The sequence below is a fragment of the Channa argus genome, chromosome 8 (genome assembly GCF_033026475.1).
Source record: "Channa argus isolate prfri chromosome 8, Channa argus male v1.0, whole genome shotgun sequence".
Taxonomy (NCBI): Eukaryota; Metazoa; Chordata; class Actinopteri; order Anabantiformes; family Channidae; genus Channa; species Channa argus.
In genome coordinates, this window is record NC_090204.1 from 17,461,194 (window position 1) to 17,483,222 (window position 22,029).

The window sequence follows — 22,029 nt, forward strand, 5'->3', positions numbered from 1 at the left end:
CACAATAAGAGGCTGTGTCTGGGCAGTGTAATCAGAGAAAATACAATCCATATGGTTTAGCCTGCCTCTAACCTTCTGCAAAAACTTTAAATAACCTGCAGCACAGCAGTCAGAAGCAGAGGAGTGGTGCCGATAATGATTCACTGCGTATGAGCTAAACTGCTGTTCCTACTATAGTTACAGCTAAATATAAAACCATGATAAATGAAGGTACTATTTTACAGCAGCACGGAACAGTGGGGATATTTCTGTATTTTACACCCTAACTCCAGTAGAAGCATTTAAGAAGAAACCACGACCTACAAAATGAAATCACATATTGTATTATTCATCAGCTAATGTGTTCATTTTCTGTGTTTCAGGAGAACGTCACAGCTGTGACTTCTTGTTCCATGCAGCCTATTTATATATTAAAAAGGAAGCTACAACAAGAGGACTTTAATTTGTAATAATTTAAACAAACAAAATATCAGACAGAAACAGGCTATTTTAGCTCGCTTTTTGCTGTCTTTATGCTTAGCTAAGCTGTAGACCTGCAACTTTCTCTGAAATAACTTAAATATAATTAAGTAAAATAAAAATTAAGAATTTAGTGAAAAAAATCTCAGATTTGCATTGGAGTAAAGTATTATACACAAATGAAACTAGCCTGGACATATTTATTAGGAATGATCAGAAATAACTATAGTGATATTTCAATGTGTTTTTCATCAGTTTTAACTTTTCAGGAGAAACTTGTAGGATCTTTTTTCGTGACTGAGTATCAATAATTCCATTGACATATTTCTACTTCTCCTGACTATAGAACTTATTTAGTGTGCAGACATAAGAGGTACATTGGTTTTTTACACTCAGCCGGAAAGAACGAAAGCTCATATTTACGAACAATATACTACATTTATATGATGGTGAAATTCTATAACAGCTATATAAACGTTTAAAAGGTAAAAGATACTGTACCTGTTGTGTTTTTATACCACTTTCTAGCTTTTTTATTTCATAGTCACAGTAGTTAAAATTCACGGAATACCACAATTTATTAGTATATAACAACATCCCATTACTGTGGATGAGGGCTAAAGCAGTTTCTGATTAAACCATTAGTCGATTGAGAGAACAGTACAAGTTTTAAACTTTCACTTTTTTATACCTGCTTCAATGTAAAGATTTTCCCTTATTTATTTATGTCAGTTTTGCGCCAAGAGCAGGACAAATTATGACCTTTGAAAACACCCCTTCTGCTCTGGGAAGCTGTGACGAACACAGACATTTCCTCTATTAGGTAATTTATCAAAAATCCGAAATACTGTCTCTTTGCAGGCAGTAATATTCTAGTCTGTAAGACAATCAACAACCTTCAACTCCCCTCTGGGCAGGGTTCTTACTTTTCATATGTAGCGGTGACGAAGAATGCGTAGACTTGCGTGTGCTTGTGATGTCGGATCTGGATGATGAGCTCTGGGATTCCCAGCCGGATGTGGTTCAGTAGCCATAGCAACGTGTGGTCATCTGTAGTGTCTGTTGCAGGAAATGAAAAATACAAATACATTTCAACCATGCCCACGCATCATTGTAAACAGAAACTGAGGAGTGTTCCCACAGTCTTGTAATATTTATTCCTGAGCAGCAGCTGGAGGTTAAGTGTCTACTGACAAACACTTCGATTTTCTCCTTTGCTCTTCTAGCTGGTTAAGAAACTCACAGTTAAAAACATAAAATCAGCAACATCAAAGTTATAATTACCTCTATTAATAACTTTATATAACAGTCGTGATTGTTTCTGTTAGTATAGTTATAAACCTTCCCTGTTGCTCTGCGGTGTGAGATCTCTAAGTTCTATATAAACAATTTGAAATAAAGAAAATAAAAGAATAAAAAGAGCTTCTTTCTTAGGCATTATTGAATTACATAAAATTTCACATCAGTGGGGCTGCAGTACGTAAGTGAAGCATGAAAGTAAAAGGTGCATATGGCAGATGGGTTTTAAATAGTATATTTCAAATGTGTCTGCAAACACATGTGCTCATGTACTTTGATTTTAATCAACTATATTTAGTCCCCTAGAGCAAAGATACTGAAGAAGTAGGACATTATGGCTGTTCTTCACTTTAACAGAAGGGTTTACTGGACGTGGAAATCAACTTCAATCAACCCAAATGAGTCAGTAACAGTTTAATCAACTTCTGAGCAAAAAAGTCAAACATCTGCTGGTTCCAGCTCCTCCAGTCTGAAGATTTACTACTTTTCTTGTCTTGTATCATAATCTATAGATTTAGATAGGAACTGTTAAGACTCTTAGTTAAGGCAAAAAGGATGAGTTATTATTTGTAAGTAATTACAGTTTCTTAGATTTCTAAAAGTTCAAATAAAGAATATTATTAAGATAATATTGCACTGTAATAAAATTTTAATTTTTAAATGGTTGCAGTTATTATTTGCAGTAATCTTAATGAAGTTAGGGTAAACAATCTAAAACATGTAGGTGCTGGAGGTGCATTATGTCAGCGACATCTTCACAAGCATAGAAATGCAAACGTGTGTGTTTGAATACTTGACCTGCAAATGTCATGAGGACATCACAGTTCTCTGTGGGCACCGTTTTCATCCAAGACTTATGAGACATGATGTGTCTCCCAGCCTGCAGCAGCCTCTTTCCGAACAACTTATCTGAGAGACAGAGACAGAGAGCGACAGAGAGAGAGAGAGAGTCACCTTTTCAAAGTGAAACTGTTTAAGCAGCAATGACATTCGTAACATTTTTAGAAAGCCCCCCTCTAAAAATCTTACCCTGCTGCCCCAACACAGGAACAAAATCTTTTTTCTTGATGGGACAGATTTAAATGCCATGCCCTTTCCCCTCACAGCATGAGACTGACACAAAAAAATCATGTGCTGCAGAGGCCAGAGGTCACGCCCTTGAAATGATCACATTCGCACAGATGCACTCAGCTCTATAAAATCAACACGTTACTGCAGCAATTTCCCCCAGTGTTAGTCCTTGGATCTTTAAGGCTGCAAAAAAAAAACTGCAACTTCGCTAAGTATGTGTTTAATTACCTGATCTCTATTTAAAACAACAGCAAACCAAAAATAGCTCATACAGAGTCATGAGAAATTATATTACAGGCCCATGCAACAAAAAGAATATAATGTACAGTGTATATTTCCTCTGTGCTGGGTACATCATAAAAAATGTACTCAAAATCTTCTGTTAACACCTTCATTAAAACACGTCTACCACCCACTCACTTCAAGATTAAACACAAAACAAGTTTTTCCCTACCCAAGCTACAAACTGCCCCATCTGTGAAACACGTCCTCTGAAACATGTCAAGGTCACAAACAAAGACGTAAATCATGCTCTGTCCTTTTATGCCTTGTGAGCAATGTGGTCAACTTGGCTTGGCAGAACAAAAAAAGTGTAACAAAGTAAGCAGCAATTTCTTTCTCCGGGCTCAAATGCACTTCATCTTTACTTTCACACCTCATTCATCTGTCACTGTCGCTCTACAGTCTCATATTCTGCTTCAGAAAGGCAGCAGTGCCAACAGTTTACACTCACACACTCACAGACACACACATTAAGCATTTCAGTAACCCATTTAACCTGAGACCCTGTTCAGCTGTCAGATGATAGTGTGTGAGAACTGGTTCCCGGAAACCTGAATAATAATGACAGCAGCCTGAAGATAATGCCCGTCCCACATCAGTCCCACCCCATGAGGTTGTCAGGGAAGCTGGAAATTGGGGCACTTTCCAAGATCACACACAGGCAAATTTTGTACAGCAATTCATCAAGGGATTACACTTTTTTGTGCTTAAAGCAGTATGACATGCTGCATGTTCCCTCTGAGTAAAAGAAAATAGACAAAATCAATACATGAAGGCTATGTATGATTGTACAAATCCTTATTGTATTACCATAGAATATCCTATTTCCAGTTCACATACTGTATGTGCACACTTGTGAAGGTCAATGTCATGCCAGGTTGCAAATTTAACCATGGTATCACCACCATAATCACAATGCTGTAAATCACACTGGAACTGCGTGTTCTTTGAATCCGATAAGCACCTGTCACATTAAAAAAGCAACAGTGTGCTGCAGCTCGTGGTGGAACTTTCAGCGGTGACAGAAAACCACAAAGGGGATACTTCCAGAAACAAGTCTGATGGTGAAAGAGCATATTTGTTGTCTTTGTTTACAGTATATTACATGTGCTTATACAGCACAGGAAGCATCAACATGCAACAAGACGTAGCACAAACACCACAATGGTATATTTTTTATAAAAGTAGGTCTGTTGGCTCAGTCCCTAATTTACCTCAAAACCAATTTTATAGTTTTACTGGTAAAACCCAAACTAAACATTCCAAACCTACCGGCAGTATTATAACACCTTTTATGCAGTTTTGTGGCCTATTTTACCTTTTCTAAAAAAGGTTGACACATGTTGCACTATTTTTATGATTTTCTTTTTTTTTTTTAAATTGCAAGCTTGCACAGAATTAACGGAGGATTGGTTGAAATAATTGTTGTGACTGCAAAATCCTGGAGGAACTGCAGGATGCACTTTATGATGTGTTCTTCCAAGTGGAGAGAAGAGATTTCTGCAGTTGCTCTTTTTACTGCTCATGTCTGCACCACAGCTCTCAAAAATAAATAGGTAAACAAATAAGAGACACAGAGACAATAATAAACAAAATAAATAGACAAAATAAATCAGAATTCTTGTCTGTTTTGCCAAAGCTAATAATTTCTGTCAAAAATGCACAAACTTGTGCTGCAAACAGAACTTGACTTTGAAGTAACGTCACTATTTAAAGAATCTCTCTTCAGTACTTACAAAGAGGTTGAAACAACTTTATTTGGTTCCATGCTTCTCTCCCCTTCTGTAGAACATTTTCTAACATTACAACAGGCCAAATAGGAAACTGAGCAAGGTATCTTAGACTTTTTAATCTCGAGTGGTACTCCTAGGTACTGAAATCTGACTGGCTGCTCCACTGTGTTTAGGAAGAAATGCTGCAGGCAATGCTGGGACGTGACAGCAATTCTAATGAGATTTGTATTCATCGCTGAGGGAAACACACACACACACACACACACACACACACACACACACACACACACACACACACACACACACACACACACACACACACACACACACACACACACACACTCCTGGAAACAAGCAGATAGGTTTCCAACACTATCACAATGCTTCAATTTATGTGTATGCCCCAATACTGTGCGTTTTTTCAGATGTTTTGCATGTGTTCGTGCTTTTATTACTTTGGCAGGACATGAAAAGTGATTTATGTACCAACTAACAAGGTGTCAATGCACTGCCCAGTCCAGACTGACATGAGTCTGTGTGTGTGAGTGTGGTTTTGCTCTAAACAAGGATTATCATGTTCAAGTTGTTTCTGCAAAATGTACATTAACACATGTCTGACATTAGTATGTTTTCACTGGATTTGGTGACTTTGATGGCCAATAGAATAGGTCCCTGATTGCACACTTAACAGATACGGAGCAACAATAACATAGAATAGAAGCTTTACTTTCATCACTGAAAATATATACACTTATACATACGTCTTACAATAAAATTTGTGCTAGCCATTTACCTATTCCCCTGGAGGGAGCAGTGGGAAGCGTCCAGCAGCACCTGAGGACCTAGTACTGGGTGTCTCACTCAAGGTTTGTGGACTGGGGTTTGAACCAGGAGACTCCTTTATCCCAACCTGAAGCTCAACACATTGACCCACCAGACTACTTGACATGACTCCGTCCACCTGAGTACAGTTAATGTGCTCTACTCGATTTCTGATGTCTCTGTCTCCTTAGTTGGCAAATGCTCTATTTTGTTCACTAACGAACTGGCCGTCTTCTGCTTTCTTCTGCCGTCAAAGCTTTCTTTTATGCCCTCATTTGACAAAGGAAGACACAGGAAACCAGGCTAGACAGAAATGGTATGATATGTAACAGGTCTACTGGCAGGAGCACTGACAATGAGCAGTCCACAGGACTGATCCAAGAAGCTAAAAGAACCTTCTGAAAGGTGATTCTACATGTGAATTATTAAAAAATAATGTAGCTGGGTTTTAAAGATATTCATTACAGCTGCTTTAAACTTTTTTAATTTAAGATTAAATGTGTTGATTTTGTTTTAATTTCAAAATTGAGGTGCTTGTATATGCTGTACATTACAGTTTCTGCTTCCCAGTGTCCATAAAGCATTTTACCCAGAACGTAACTACACTGTAAGAAATGAGGGAGCCAGTATATTTCAAAGTTACAGCTCTCATTTTCTCCATCCAACCCTCTGTGATTGATTTCACAAGGCCAGTCAATTACTTATCTGACTATTCTGTACTACAATAACAACTACATAAAAATGATCCCAAATTTGGTTTATGGCGACAAAAAATTTCTGAGTTTAAAATGCCGCCTTTGGCCCTGTAGGAGAACCAGGGCAATGCAGAGCATGTTGGCCCAGGACTTGCTCTGATACACATAATGCCTGTATTACTCACGGCCTTCACAGTAGAATGACTGTTCCAGGGCTAATGCTTATCAGACAGCAGCCAGGCAGGCGTAACAAGCAGGGCGTCTTTTTGTGATCCGAGTTGCTCTCTGAGGCATTTTTGTAAGGCATCTGTGTGTGTGTGTCCATGCAGGTAATTGTCTATGTGCATGTGTGTGAGCCTGATATATAAAGTACCAGATTAATAGGGTCTAAGTCAGTTAGAAAACTAGCGTGAAGCACTAAAATGAAAGTCACAGACATGGTGTAAGGAAAGACTTCATGATGCATTCACTGTTTTCACTGGCTGTGTAAGTGTGTTTGATAATTGGCTGCTCTTTACACTCACCTAGAGCAGCTTTGGATCAACACTGAAGATTTCACTCATTTAAAGTTTTAAAAGTTTTCTGTTGACTTTTTAAGTGTCTGGAAGGAAAAGTACTTGCAGGATGTCAATCAGGTCAGCGATATTGTTGACTATGTACAAACCCCAGTGCAAAAAAAGGTTGGATGAAGTGTAAAACGGAAATGAAACCAGAATGCAATTATTTACAAATTCAAAATGAGCTGATATTTTTCATGCACTGGTAAAATGGCTCAGTTTCAACACCTGATGTTCTGTTGTGAATAAAATATCGGTTGATTTTATAATTTTGCATTCTGTTTTTCTTTTAGTTTCACACTTCATCCTTTGAATTGGGGTTTTAAAGTATACATTTTAATAAAAGGTTATTTTATAGGTGATAGAGTGACAAAGACATTTATGAATTCATCGGAGTTAACTTAAATCAAATATTTTTCTATTCATTAACGCCTGGATATTCATTAAGCTTTTATCACATTTCTGCAGATACCGTAAGGAGACAGTTGAGATAACATAAGTACTCTGTGCATATGGTGCTCAACGGAAGCAAAATGTGTCAGTTAAAGTGATAACTTGCAAAATTCTTGTTGTCTCTGGCAACCACGTTGGTGATTAGCAGTAATTAGCGGTAATTGCTTTAGTGCTTTGTAGGAGTGACACCCACTGCACTTCATACTATACTTGTCTGCTGCCTCATCTCAAACAAGCAGTTGTTTTTGTGGTCTTGTGGTTTTGTGATATTACTTACTGTAGAACCGAGAATTTTGTCTAAAGTACATTGGCATCTTAATGTCTGCACACTGTTGGCATTATTTTGCAAACAACACACTTTAGAAAAAGGTGCCAATAGGAAAAACACAGGGCAAGACTGCATTTTCTACAAGGATAGAGAACTAGACCAGGATGTAAATCTTCTCAGCGGGGAATAAGTTTGGAATCTCAATCCCTCATAAAACACCTAACATGAAGACATTTCCATTGACATAAATACTAAACCCAGACCGAACAACTACATCAGTACATTGGACAGACTACCTAATCGGGTTTAAACACCAATCAATGCTCTTAATTTGAAGAATTTCTAGAAATGTAACCACAGACAGTTTCCTTCTCAAACCGGTCTCCAAATCCACACCTGTCTACACAAACATACACCACAGATACAGGCAAACTGTGCTGCAGCATTTCTCTCCATATGTACAGTGTACAGAGGTCCAACAACCACACAACCAAACCGAGTCATCTAATCACGTAGCTGAAATAAATACCAAATCAGACTGTTGCACCTGTGAAGACTGTGTGAATCAAGCTGTGGATTGTGAATCAGACAAAAATGTACCACACAACCACAGCCCACCTTCTCCTCTTATCCGTCTTTTTCTCCCATTTTCCGCTTCCTCCTGCTTTTTCCAACTTCCCAACACTGACTCACTTTATTGGTTGTGGCAGAGGCCCCCCTGCTGCACCCTCCCAGTGCGAGGCTCTGTACACAGTCTGCATACATTCAGGCACCAAGCTGACAAACACAAACACTTCCAATTCCATCTTTGTTCACCACTGGCAGACGTATTTTACTTTATATGAAAGACTCTCTTCCCACTGTAGCAGACCACTCCCGTCTCTTTTCACTTTCTTTTACCTCACCCCCTTCATTTCTTCCACACCTCTCAGTCTTCCTCTTTTATATCTTTTTGGCATTACCATCTTTGCACCTTTCTCTCATCAGAATCCTCTGTCTTGGCTCCCCCAGGGTAGAATCGTTCCTTCTCACAGAGCTTTCTTTTTATTTATCTCCCCCTCTCTCTCAGCTCTCACCTCTTTTCCTTTCACTCAAGCTGTCTCGAGAGTTATTTGTCATCACTGAGTACATGGAGCTCCTTGTGAATGGATAATGATTCTAAACTAAAATCGAAGAGGGAAAGAGCGGTACAATTATACCCGAGTTAACAAAGTGCTGATGCTTCAGTGTGTGACCACTAACAACGTCTCCTACAACACTTCATTTCTGCATTTGGCAGTAACAGTATCTCTAATCACTAATTAAATGCTGTGTTTTTGATGAAAGAACTTAAGGTTAATAAAGAAGATTGTACAATACAAAGACTCAATATCAGCTGACGTTTGTTGTGCACTTGCAAAACGCATTTAATCTAAGCTGGTTTCCAGTAGGTTTTAAAGCTCTACTGCAATTACCCCGCAATCAGACCTGCTGCTAATTAACATTTTTTCTCCAGCCATTAATAAACGTTGCAGAATTTGTTTTTGCATGACATTTATCCCAATTATAACATACACGGGTCAGGTTCAGCGAAGTACTCCAACGAAAACTCCAAGCTTAGTAAAAGAAAGATAAACAAAGCAAAAATTCAACAGCCACATTAGTAGCTCTGTGAGGTTCCACTTTAGGACAGGAGCGCTTTAAACTAAATGTTAACAAATAACAATAATCCCAAAGAAAACTTTATGTTCAAGAAAATTAGAACCAAAGCCTATTTTAAAAGTAGATGTGTTTCAGTCAGAGGGGTGAATTTATGAAACAAACGTGACGATAAATTAAAAACATGCAAAACTCTGATGAGTTTTAAGATTTTTAAAGATGTGTTGAACAAGTACAAGAAAGTGTACATTAATATGACTCTGTATCTAGGGCAAGACAAGATGACCAGATATTTTATTTATATTTTTATATTTTTTAATGGGTACTTTGAGAGGCTTAAAATGACAAATGTGTAGGTGATAACAAAGGGGTAAGTTATAAATAAGCTTTGGCTTCAGCCTAATCCCTTTCATTCTTATTTGAGAGGACTTTAAGTATCATATAGTAGAACTTTAAATTGTACAAAGATGCAATGATATGGATGAGGAATGTTCATTTAATTGTCAAGACTCGAAATAAACCCTTATGAAACAAAATGAAATGAAACAAAGCTAAGCGTTCCTTGATCAGGCCTCAGCTGTTGCCAACGGACCTCGAGTCTTGATCCACAGTTCAGAAGCCACTGTGCTGTCCCTAATTGCTTTTCTGCCCCCTGTGATGCCAAAAGTGGTTAGCCTGCAAAACCCCTTCAATCCTACTTCTACAGGCCAGCACCTCACTTTCTAGCCTTTCGCTCGGTTTAAACTAGCTGAATGACTGTTTTTAATTTTAATTACAAGTCACTTCCAGCAATAGTGGTTTTCCAGCTACTTGACAAAGGCTTGACGAGTGGTGTACTGCTGTCAGAAATCGCTTTTTGCGCTGATTTGGGGTTAGAAGCTGGAGGTGAGTTTGAATGGTTCAGCTAAAATCATTCAGTTCAATTGATTTAGACTGTCTTTCCATGGGAGGGAGGTAGGAGTATCTGTTCCACCTTTGTGAAAAATGGGATGAAGATGTCAATGCTGGTGGATGTCAGAAATCTGGTTTCCTCATTAACACACACAGGGAGGATAAAAGGAACTCGTCCTTGGCTCCAAGATAACAATGATTACATATGACATTGGAGCTGCACGTGGCTGTGCGCCAGGAGAAGGACAAGGCAAGACCAATAAAAAAAAAAGAAAAAGCCACAGAGCTCACATGGCAGCATTGTTGTACCACTTTTCCCCATCCCATATTTTTTGCTCCATTATATCACTTTCTGCCTGCACTACACACCTGTCCTCACTAAATCTTCCATTCCCCACTCTCTAAAAAATCTCTAGGTTATCTGGTTAATTTGAGTGAGCTACACTAGTAAAAAAGCAAAGAGGCAGGATGAGCAGTTGTATCTGTTGGCAAGCTGCAGTTGAAAATAGTAGCAGGTAGCAATCATGAACAGAAGCCAGTGTTATATCATTTTGATGCAGACAACCACACACCGGTTAACTGGCTGAATTGGGCATTGTCATGAGGAGGCTTACAAGTTATGAAATAAGCGAGTGGTGATGATGAATATAGTGGAATGAATAGCAGCCTTTGTGGAGCACACAGACCTCCTTGTTGAGTAGTGGGAATCTGCCAAAGTGGAGGATGGGTTTTGTGATGAACACATAGATGAAAACGTACATAGCACACTGCAACAACATAAACTCAAGTGAGGGGTCATTTCTGGTTTGCATGGAGCAGAATAAGGACCATGGTGCTATTAAAAGGGAACATATTTAACTTGATGAAAAAACAAAAACCCAAAAAAGAATTAAAAATAAGATATAGATATATTTAAATGATAGAAATACATTGATATTTGGAGAAATACAATCTTTATTTGTGGTCATAAAAAATTTAAACTAGTCTTTTAAATGACATATCATTATGCCATTGGGTCCAAACGTTGTAGCAGAACAACCCTGATAAAGGCTACATTACAATGTGCAATTGTTGCTGGCATTTTGATCTTTTCAGTTCAGGTTGTGCCTAATCTGCTCAGCTTTACATGAATAAACATCCTGATCTCGTTGAGCTCTTGTCAGATTCAAACCGGAAGGTACAGGTTTCTCAAAAGCCCACTGACACTTGGCACTGGCAATTATGGAAAGACATTTTGCGGAGTGCACTTTGTTTTTTCACATAGAATGATGAAAATAAAACTTCAATGGGGACTGCATTGAGCTGCTGAAGCTAATGGAATGCAGGTAGTCTTGACATGATGTGATGACTTTGACTTCCTATAAGTAATGGTGAAGATATAGACAGAAAACCCTGGGAGAGAGGTAGGACATGCAGTACATGAACCCAGACTGTGTGCAGTAATGTGGCAGGTGCTGTAATAATTCAGCCACTACATCAGTTAAAGTTTTATAACATAAAAACAATTATAAGCATGAAGGCAAGCAAACAACGTATTTCCTAAACATTGTTACTATTTTGAGGACACAATGGGGACCTGCTGGTCTAGAACTTTTTTTTAAATTTTTTTTTTATTCAGAGCACCCAAACTCCATAAAGAGAGTCATTTGGAGGAACTCCACACTCAGGCATCCAGAGAAAACAGCCTCATACATTTTTAAGCAGCTTTAACAGAGTGCATTAGTGCTTAACTTAGGCCTGCTACTGTGCATATGACTGACTGTACGTTCAAACCTAGAAATCATTTCAGTGGCAATCAGTCCTTTGTCTAGGAAAGTGGTGCTCACAACTATTTAGTGGAGGTTAAATGAATTATGGGAATAAATGCACTGTAGGAATGAGGTCATTAAAACTGAAAAGGATTCAGGTTGTAGCAGAAGGCCATTCATAATGGTTATCATTTTTTCAATTATGCTAGGCACTGTGGCAACGGAGGATGAAAGGACTGCAGAAGAATACATTTGGAGAAAAGACACAGTAGCAGTGAGTCAGTCAGTCCAATGGCTGTGGACTGACTGATCTGTATGATGGTATGATATTCTATTCCTGGACAGGAAAGATGGGAGGGAGGCTCCAAGTCAGATCAATACCCAGAGGAACCAGTGACTCTTGTACACTACTAAACTCTTCCCTTCCTGCTCAATGACAAGCGGCAGAGGAAGACGTCATTAATGACTTAGTTGGCTTTGATTTCTCTAGCCTTTCAAAAATGAGCTCCAGGAAGCTCTATGCAGAATTTGATCCTGGTTTATTTAGCTGTGGAGTTTCTACAGAAGTGCTAGAGAGGTCAGTGATACTATTATATATATAATAATCTGACTGAAAACTATTATTTTCTACAAGGTGGAAACAAAATAGGAAGTCCACTACTTTTTGGAAAAAGCAGTAATTCCAAGGGGAACAACTTTTATAGATTTTTAAAATTGTGATATCTTTAAGCTGGAAAAGACAAATTAATTACTCTTTTCTATGCGAGTGGAGGCAGCTGTACTCCAAGACCTTTACACAAACAACAGGCTGTTGACTCAAGCGCCAATAAACACTGATCAGGAGGAAAGCAAAAAATCTGAAGATTTTCTCCCCTCTTAAATGCAAATATAGGTGTAACAGCTGTGGCAATGCAGTTTACTCTCCTTGACAGCCAATTTCTTTGGGCACCATCAAAAATACAGAAATGAGTTGTCTCATAGCACTTTGGCAAGAAAAATGAGCAAGTAAAAGCTGCACTAAGAATACAGCAAGTAGAATATTGGCAATTATCTGAACAAAAACAGACATGGTGCAGATGATTCAGTGTATACGATGGTGTGGACTCAACAGCAAACAAAGAGGCAACGAGAAAAGACAGAGAAATACAAATAGAAGGAGGGCAAATATCTGAGCTGAACCAAACTAAAAGCCTTTGCTTTACAGCTGGAAGTCCATCCATCCATTTTCTTAACCACTTTTTCTGTTCAGGGTCGTGAGAGGCTAGAGCCTATCCCAGCTGTCATTGGGTGAGAGGTGGGAAACACCCCAGACGGGTCTCCAGTCTATCTCAGGGCCATCACAGAGAGACATACATAGACAGACAACCATTCACACTCAAACTGACAGCAAACCATAGTACCCAATTAAAACCTACGCAAGCACAGGGACAACATCCAAACTCCACGCAGAAAGGCTGCAGCCAACTTGTGGCTTTCAACCAGGGACCTTCTAGCTGTGGGGTTGCAGTGCTAAGCACTCCACCACTGTGCTGCCCCAGCTGTAAGTCAACATTGTTTGTATATGAACTGGAATATACCAGTCTCTCCATATTGTCATAGCCTAAAATGACAGATTTTTGGGTTTTCTTTTATTTGCGATTTATGTTTTTACGAGTTTTTGAATTGCAAGGTCACACAGAAATCACAGCGGGTTTGCTGAATAAATTGTTGCAATCACAACATTGCTGATTTGCTGGATTGACTGATTTACTGTTTGCTATTGCTATAAAAGCTATTTAAGTGGAAACATCGGGTGTAATGGACTCCTTGAACTTTCAGCAACATATCAATATTTCTCACGTTATTGATACTCGACATAATAATACACTGCAGGGTGGTCCTTTGTCAGTCACATAGTAGCTGTTTTTTAGGGTAATGGTACTGGCACTGCACGAATTTCAACAAGGACCTATAAATATGCAGTGACTGATGTTACTTATGCCTATTGTGCTTCTGACATTGTCTTAGAAGTGTTTTTTTCCTCATCTTTATTGATAGGACAAACAAATTTAAATAAGAGGTTTTAAAAAGGGAATATCTCAGGGGAGAATCACAGCCAGGCTCTTATCTGCCATCTGCTGTGGGCTCCATGCTAAGCTACACACAGGAAGTCTTGCTTCTGAAATTGACAAAGCTACAAATAAGGTAATCTCCCGGACCACTTCAGTTGGCGATAAAAGGTAGAGGCTGATGATCCTGTTCTTCATATGCACTAAACAAGCTGTTTGTGCCCTACATTTACAAAAAAAACAAAACAAAAAAAAAAACAACTAAGGGCCAAGCAGGATAAATACAGCAAGAATTGGGTAAAAGACAAAAGCAATAAAAGAGCGACTCCTGAAGTACCGTATATTAGCCAGAGTATGAAGCAGCATTTGTGCGTCTGTGTTACTTCAAACAAACAGATTATACTGCTTTCCACTAAGGTTTATCATTCAGCCTGCTACTGAGGTTAATAAGGAGAAGATAATGTGGACTGATCAGGTCTCTCAATCTATCAAATGCATCTAAAACTATATAGGCTCAACAAACAAGTCACAGGAGAATGTTAACAAAACAGGAATGAAATAGAGGATTAGGACCTACGTTGTAGACAAATGATGGTTTAAAACTCCCTTGTTTCTCATTGTCTGGCTCTGTGCTAACACTGACATGGACAATATGTCCAGTTATTAGCTGCAGGAGAAAGAGCTTAAGTCCCCCATGTGTTGTACATTACACTTTCGTAGCCCTTTAGCTTTTCTCTGGAGGCTGCAGAGTGGCTAATGTGGAGCAATTCCCCATGACTGAGGCTAAAAACAGCATTCTTCACCATGGTCATTGTATTTGTCCTGGCTTTGCTTAGCAACTACCCCCCTAAAAAAAAAATCAAATCCAGGCCTATTCAGTACATTTAACGAGGATAAAGGACAGAGTGACCGAATGCACTTCAATCCTACTTTTCCTTCAGTAATGCAATTTCAGTTGCACGCAGGAGGTGGCTGGTTATTGACTCTGCTTTGATGGGAGCGAATGGAGCCTAAAGTCACTGATAAGGTCTCTGCGACATGTCACTGCTTCCACACAAGGCGGGAGACGAGCAACACCAGCGGCACTCGCTCTCTGTGCTTGGAATGCATTAAGCTCTGGAGTGCGCATTATCATTTTCCGCTTACTGTTCGATAATCTTCATGGATATAAATGAAAAACTGTAAACTACCAGAGGGCATGAATGCAGATTTAGGAGCTGGTTGGCTAGAAGTGAAGAGGCATTATTGGTGATATGATTAAGCCATTAAAAACTTGAGAAACTAGGGCAAGTGAATTACCACTGGCAAGACAGATGGTTTATCACAACTCTGGGAGTTTATGAAACTTCACAAAACATCCCACATCCAATGAATGTAGACATAGGTATCTCCATAGCTACTTGGTTACAGGTTACTGACATCCTGAGAGTTTGTGATAATAAAGTGGTGCATGTACAACCTGTGGCTCAAGATCTGCTTGCGGGTCTCTGCTTACTCCTCTGTAGCTCAGAGCTGTTCTTTCTATCAGTTTTTGGTTTTGTTTTTGTTTGTCAGCGTATAAAATTCTGTGTGCATTTATATATTCATTCTTATATGCTTCGTGAATGCCTTTTTACATGAAGTCAACTTAACATGTTCTGCAAAAACACTTGGCAGAGCACCTAAACCCTTGATAGGGAAAACCCTGCTGCAAAGGATTGTGGAAAACGAAGCCTGGCACATGTCCTGTGAATGTGGTCTATACTTATATAGTGATGTTCTACCTTATCAGTAACCAAGTGCGTTACACTGCTTCACACGTGCTTACACAACGACAGCGGAGCTGCCATGGAAGTCCATGAATGAAAAATAAATCCATTAAAAAATATATTTTTTTAAAATCTCTCTCCTTTCTGAGCCACAGCTGCCCTGAAAACCTATAGTATGTGTAATTAGGTCCCTAAGTCATTGTTGTTGTTGTAGTGTAAACTACTAAATGTGTTATTTGGTTTTTCTTGCTGGGCTAAAACAGTAGACACCTATAATATACAGAATAATCTCACATTTGGAAAAACACCCCTGCCACACAGAACTGTTGTCCACAGGGTGAGGCCTCACAGATCCTTCCCCAAACGGATACAAATTCAATACACCGTGCAGCTCTCAGTTTGTTTAGGCTTTGCCGGATACAAGAACCACTTCCTTGAATACACTGACTGAACACATGATGAGAACTCCTGAGATCATGAGAATGAGCAGAAATCTTCAGGGATGTATTACAAGCCACGTACTGTACAAACAGATTCTACTCAGTGACAACAAAACAATCAAACTAACAGCCAAAACAAATCAGCATGGCTGCACCCTCTCTGTCAGCAACGGTCACATGGGTTTAAGGTTTTAACCAATCTGATAGCAGTCCTGTCCATTTCCCAGCTTTAAAATCTGCAAGCCTCACTGCGTGGAACTCATTTGGATCATTTTTATGTAAGACAGCATAAGGTCAGGGACTGGTGTCACACCAACGTTACTGTTACTGGGGAAACACAGACTTTTGACATTGATGAAGCACCTTCATTTAATATGGATCAGACATTTTATGGCTGATACACAATGAACTTGAAGAGGTCAGATTAGTGTTGATACCAGTCTGGTGTATCAGATGGTGCATATCTTTCAAGAATGTAAGGTGATGATGAGCACATACAGCCACCACACATCTAAAGTGACTACGAAACAAGCTAAACCAGCACCAGTAACTAAAATCCATGAAAACGAATTGCAGTGTTAACTGAAGTGTTTACAATCACCTAATCAGCACCTACGTCACTGTAATGATCTCATTTTAAAGCAAGCTGCTCTTAATAAACATCAAGTATTATCACAGTAAAGAGCTGGATACTTCATTTCATAGTTAGCCTGATGATCTGCCTAATTCTACAAAATAAATCAAAAGCTGGTTCACCAAAGCAATCTGTCTGTTGTGTGTCTGACCTATCAGGTACAGCTAATAAAGCTCCAACGTTACCAACAGCAAGGTCACCCCGAAAGCGGTGACTTTCCTCGGTCACTAATGCAGCTAATGTGCAGTTCAGCATTTCAATGGGGAGAGCAGGAAATATATCATTACAGAACATGCAATGAATCAGAGTGAGATTGGCAAAGAGATCCAGAGAGAGACGCATTAAGTTCGGAGTCATTAGGCACAACACACTGCTGTCATTATATCATACTGCATTGCATTCATCTACCCTTTCATTTATGAAGCTGTGGGAGTGCACGAAACCAATGGCTCAGTCTGTCTGCTGCTGCTCTGAAAAACAGCTCTTCTTTTAAGAAGTTCGGTATGATGTTTTTCCCTCTCCTTGCTTCCCTGCCTTTCACTGCTGCATTTAAAGCAACCTGTGTGACACTGAACCTGACTAAATCTGTCTGATGCAAAGCTGAGGTATTCCACTTACTACTTCTGTGGCAGTGAGAGCTGCAGAGCAGAGCCCTGGTCAAGAGTCTACGGATGAGTGCAGATCCCTGCTTAATATATTTTGCAGACTGTGAAGAGCATTTATGAATGCCCAGTGTCAAAGATGGAGTGCAATGAGTTTATCTAGTTAAAAACAGAGCCTTCAGATCTCACCGCTGCCTCAAAATTTCCACTTTCAGATGAGAACTTGAGTGAAAATGCTTTCAAACTATATTAACGTGAAACTCCCCTTACTTTTATATTGCAAACGGCCAAACTTTATTTTTGTTCCAGAGCAAATAAAGCAGATAACTACAATGTGCCCCTGACACAAACTGTCCTGGAATCACAGTGTGACACAAATTTAAAATGTTTTGCAATACAGCAATTAAGCGCTACTGTCATAATCATTATGAATATTACCCATAAGGCTACAGCAGATTAATTACTGAAGTATTTTGGAGAATGTCCCGATGCGAGAAACTATTTAGTTGTCATCTCTACATCTCATTAAGCACCAAGCTGCAATGACAATTCAAATGAGGCCACATTTAGAGGAACTTATACAGAGACACAACATTTCAGGCTATCATTATCCTCCCTAAAATAAATTAGAATAAAAGAATCAATATCTGAGTACATGCTAACAAACGTCCTAAATTTTGAACCTCTGTGCAGGCGCATTGGGCAACCACAAATTACATGACCTGATTTCCATAACACAGGATCTTATCAAAACTGGCCTCAGAGGGAACACAAACTAATTGGTGAGACCTTTGCATTGCTTTTTCTAATGATGGGTGCTTAATTAATCTTTGAAACGCTGGCTTGCGAGTGCTGGAGCTACAAAGGAAGACGGTTGAGAGGATCAAAGTCATTCCAGTCTACTTTGGAGGGATTAGCAAAATATGGTGGAGGCATGGCGACAATTGAGCATCGAAGCCTCTAGCGAGCAAAATCCTTCCAGGCTTCAACCAAAAATCTCAAGCTGCATGGAGAAATTACCCTGACTAGCTGCTCTGCTAACGGACTGACACGAGCACATGTGAGACTGTTTAGTGGGATTAACACGATATCACATAAAGTACCCTTCTCTCTCATGACCAATGCAAGGAAATATAAACACAAGTGGGAGCAAGAGGTTTAAAGTAGGAAAGACAGCCACTGCTCTGGGCATATCTGATACACACCTCTGATACTCCCAACAGCCAATTGTGCAACAGCCATATAGATTTAGATTGTCTGAAAGGGTTCAGTATTAACTTAGTTCAGTTATCATCCCCTAAACTGTAGTTCCTGCATTCATAGATGTCTATGTATACAAAAGAAATATTGGATTCCACCTTTATTGGTTATGCTTTTTGATCACATGTACAAATAAGTTACTATTTTAAGAAAAACTAGACACATGTACCAGGATGATTAGAGGGAGGCGCATATGGCTGTGAAAGTCCGAAGCTTGGACTTAACATATCCACTTGTTTGTGTGATAGTTGTTTAATTTATGCATGTTTGTCTTCAAGCAGCTACATTTACATACCATATTAAAAAAAAATGTACTTCTTTACTTTAACAAAGAAGTGAGCCTGGATTTCCTTAACATATAAAACACACTCAAACATATTCATGTCACAGAAGGCCAAGAAATATTGTGCGAGACTGGGTATAAATTATTATTCTACAAAGCTACAGTTAATACATGACCTGAACTCAGTACAGATACACAATATTTTTAAGCCATACTGTAATATAAACATGTTTTTTGTAAAAAAAAAACAAAAAAAAATCTCTTTAACAAAAAATCTCAGTTAAATATCTAGCGGATGTACGAAACCATTGCATAAATTAAATTAAATGAAAAAAATTCAGATCTATAAGTAAGTGAACAAAGAAATTCCCAAACCTTCAATGCAAACTTTCAGTACTTGAGATGTTATGATTAACAAACCCACCAACCATAACAGCCATATAGGTTGTCAGTCCCTACTCTATCATGTGACCCACAGAAGCATTTGGTGAAATAGTGCCTCCATGTTGAGAGGAAGACAGGCGTTGTAACTGCAACCCTTTTGTCATCTTTTACAATGGCACTAAAACGGCAGCAGGTGAAACACTATTTTTCATCCTAAGCAGTAAAAATGCTGGATTACCACTGCAGTCTTGTGAGCTTTACGCACAAAGAAATTGGGGTTTGGTTCAGGCACTACGTAAACATGGTTTGGTCTGGATCAAATGCTGTGGTTTTGGCTTAAAATCACGGTTTCATCACTTAACATGCGTCACATTAATGCTTACAAAAAGCAATGGAAAGTTGTTTCCCACTGGACTCAAACTCTGGTCTCCTGTGGGAAAGTCCACTGCTTTGTTGACCCATCAATCCACTTCCGCCTCCTTCCTACAAACATTTCTGCGACTAAATAATAGTTGACTGTGTTATTCACTGTTTGCTACATCTGCTACAGTACATGTCTCCCCATGGTAATACACCAAAAAACAAAAATAACAATGACTTTTCTTTGCTAGTACATTTAACCTACTGAGTAGTATTTTACAGGATACTTGATGATACAAATCTGTTTCGAAAGCAACAAAAAGTAATGAGATTCAATATATTTTAGACCAGCAACCCCTGTTTAATAAGAGTATGGTGTATAGCGTATATATGGCCCATTCACATGGTTAACTTTGCCTGGCTGGCAGGCTTACATTCCCGGTCCCTCACCAATACTGCTTGTTGATGGTAACTGTAATTGCTGACCCCCTGAACTTGTAACCGATTCAAGGACTTGGGATGGCTCCCTGAATGACATCGGGCTGCTTTTCCAGTCAGCAGCAAGCAGCTCAGGTTACCTCAACCAAGTGTGGAAAGTGGTGCTCGTTCGCTGACAGCCCACTGCTCGACTGCATCACTCTGCAGCAGTACTCGTAGGGAGCATAGAGACTGTCTCAGCACCCCGTAGACAGGAAAACAATCCTGGCTCGGCAGCTGAGGCTCTCTACCCAGGCTAATATTGTGTTCTGTTCCAAAAATAGCCTCAAATGCAATTCTTCCAACAACTATAACATGGCCTATTCACATACACACTCTGTCGTGGAGTGTAAATAGAAAGCATGTTTGTTCTGATAGCCCTTCCTAAAAGATGTGTAAAACTATGATTTTAGGAGTAATACAGGGAGCGCATGTAATGATGTATTTAATAAACCCCATAAGCCACTGGAATAAACAATGAGCATAGTATTATTATTGTTATTAATATTATCAAATCACATGGAACTAGGAAACAGTCTAGTGGTCTAGTCTGGCTAAGAAATCCCTGGATGACATCATGAAGTTAATAAACAGCGGGTAAGCAAGAGGAAAGGCTGGTAGATCTCACACATAACACAGAACTGGAAGCCCCTTTAATAAAAACTAACTGCCAATAATAAGCCTAGTAACAGCCTGCAAAGCAGCTATGTCCACAACTGCCTATAGGAAGACTGTGGCTTATGAAGACAAGTGGCTGGACACAATACAATAAGGTCAGAACCAGGTCATTTTTAAAAGGAGAGATGCAATTATTTTAAAAAAAACGACGGTGTTACAGGAACATGCAGCAGCCTAAAAGTCGATTCCGTTATTTACAGGCCAGTCGTCTAATCAATCGGTAATTCTGGGACGTCCTCGTGGAGACAAAAGAACAGTGACGCGCCGTTTCCCAGCATCACATTCACCTGCTCCCTTCCTAAACCGCATCGTCCAAAGGCAAAGAGGCACTGTCGACTCACCCAGTACACCGGAGGATTGTGGCGGGGCAGCGCCCGGCTCCGGCCTCTCCGCGTCCCCCTGCTGCGTTCGGTGTCGGTGCCGGGAGCTCTCGAGGCCGTCGCCGGCGGTGGTCGCACCCCCGGCTGCCGCCGCGGCTGCTGTCCCCGTGTCGGGCATGCTCTCTATCAGCGAGGAGCGACGGAAGATATTCTCCGGGAAATCGTGCACTTGTTTCGCATCTCAGGATGAGGGCAAAGCATTAGGGTAGCGCGGTGGTCCGAGTGAAGGGTTAAGTGAGTGTGAAAGTGAAGTGAAGGTTGTCGGTCTCGGTGCAGCGGCGGATCATCCTGTGGTACTCCGGAGCAGGGTGCGCGGCCAGATGGAGAGCGCTCCTCCGACAACTGGAGGAGGGACAAAGAGAGGGGGGCGGGGCGATGCACGTACCCTCACCTTCCAACAATCCCCTGACACTCTCATCATTTCATCAAGATAAAAAGTCAATTTCAGATTATTAATTTCTCTGCGAGAAACTAGGTTCCAATATAATGCCAGAACTACACTGATCAGCCTCATCATTAACATCACCTGGTGCTTTTATTGTTGTAGTGGACACGGGTCAACATTCTGACTGGTCTGCAGCTATGCAGCAAGCACTGTGTGTTCTGACGCCTTACATGCTGACCCCTGTCCCCCACAACACTAAAACGACCAGGTGTTTAATCTTTGTGGCATAAGGCAGAAATGCAGAACTAATCGGTAATTTGCCCGTGTTATCAACAAACGCAGTTGCCTATGCGCCTTTTCATCAGCAGGTGTGTCAGGCAGCATTCTGCAGTCCAGCAGGTGACTCTGTGAGTGTGATTACAGTATATCCTACC

The 22,029-nt window shown here is 39.8% G+C and overlaps 1 protein-coding gene across 4 annotated transcripts in view; it reads right to left on the reverse strand.

Moving 5' to 3' along the window:
- Window positions 1-21,517, reverse strand: part of ano8b (anoctamin 8b) — a 36,138-nt gene extending 14,621 nt beyond the window's left edge. For 2 of the 4 annotated variants that reach the window (XM_067514659.1, XM_067514658.1), the window contains exons 1-3: window positions 21,172-21,517; window positions 2,557-2,667; window positions 1,386-1,518 (exon numbers count right to left, since the gene is read on the reverse strand). In XM_067514659.1, the coding sequence (XP_067370760.1) occupies window positions 1,386-1,518; window positions 2,557-2,667; window positions 21,172-21,328 (401 nt within the window). In that variant the 5' untranslated portion in view covers window positions 21,329-21,517. Of the gene's footprint in view, window positions 1-1,385; window positions 1,519-2,556; window positions 2,668-4,847; window positions 5,007-21,171 lie in introns of those variants that run through there. The other 2 variants (XM_067514661.1, XM_067514660.1) reach the window with 2 other exon arrangements.
- Window positions 21,518-22,029: the final 512 nt, after the last annotated feature.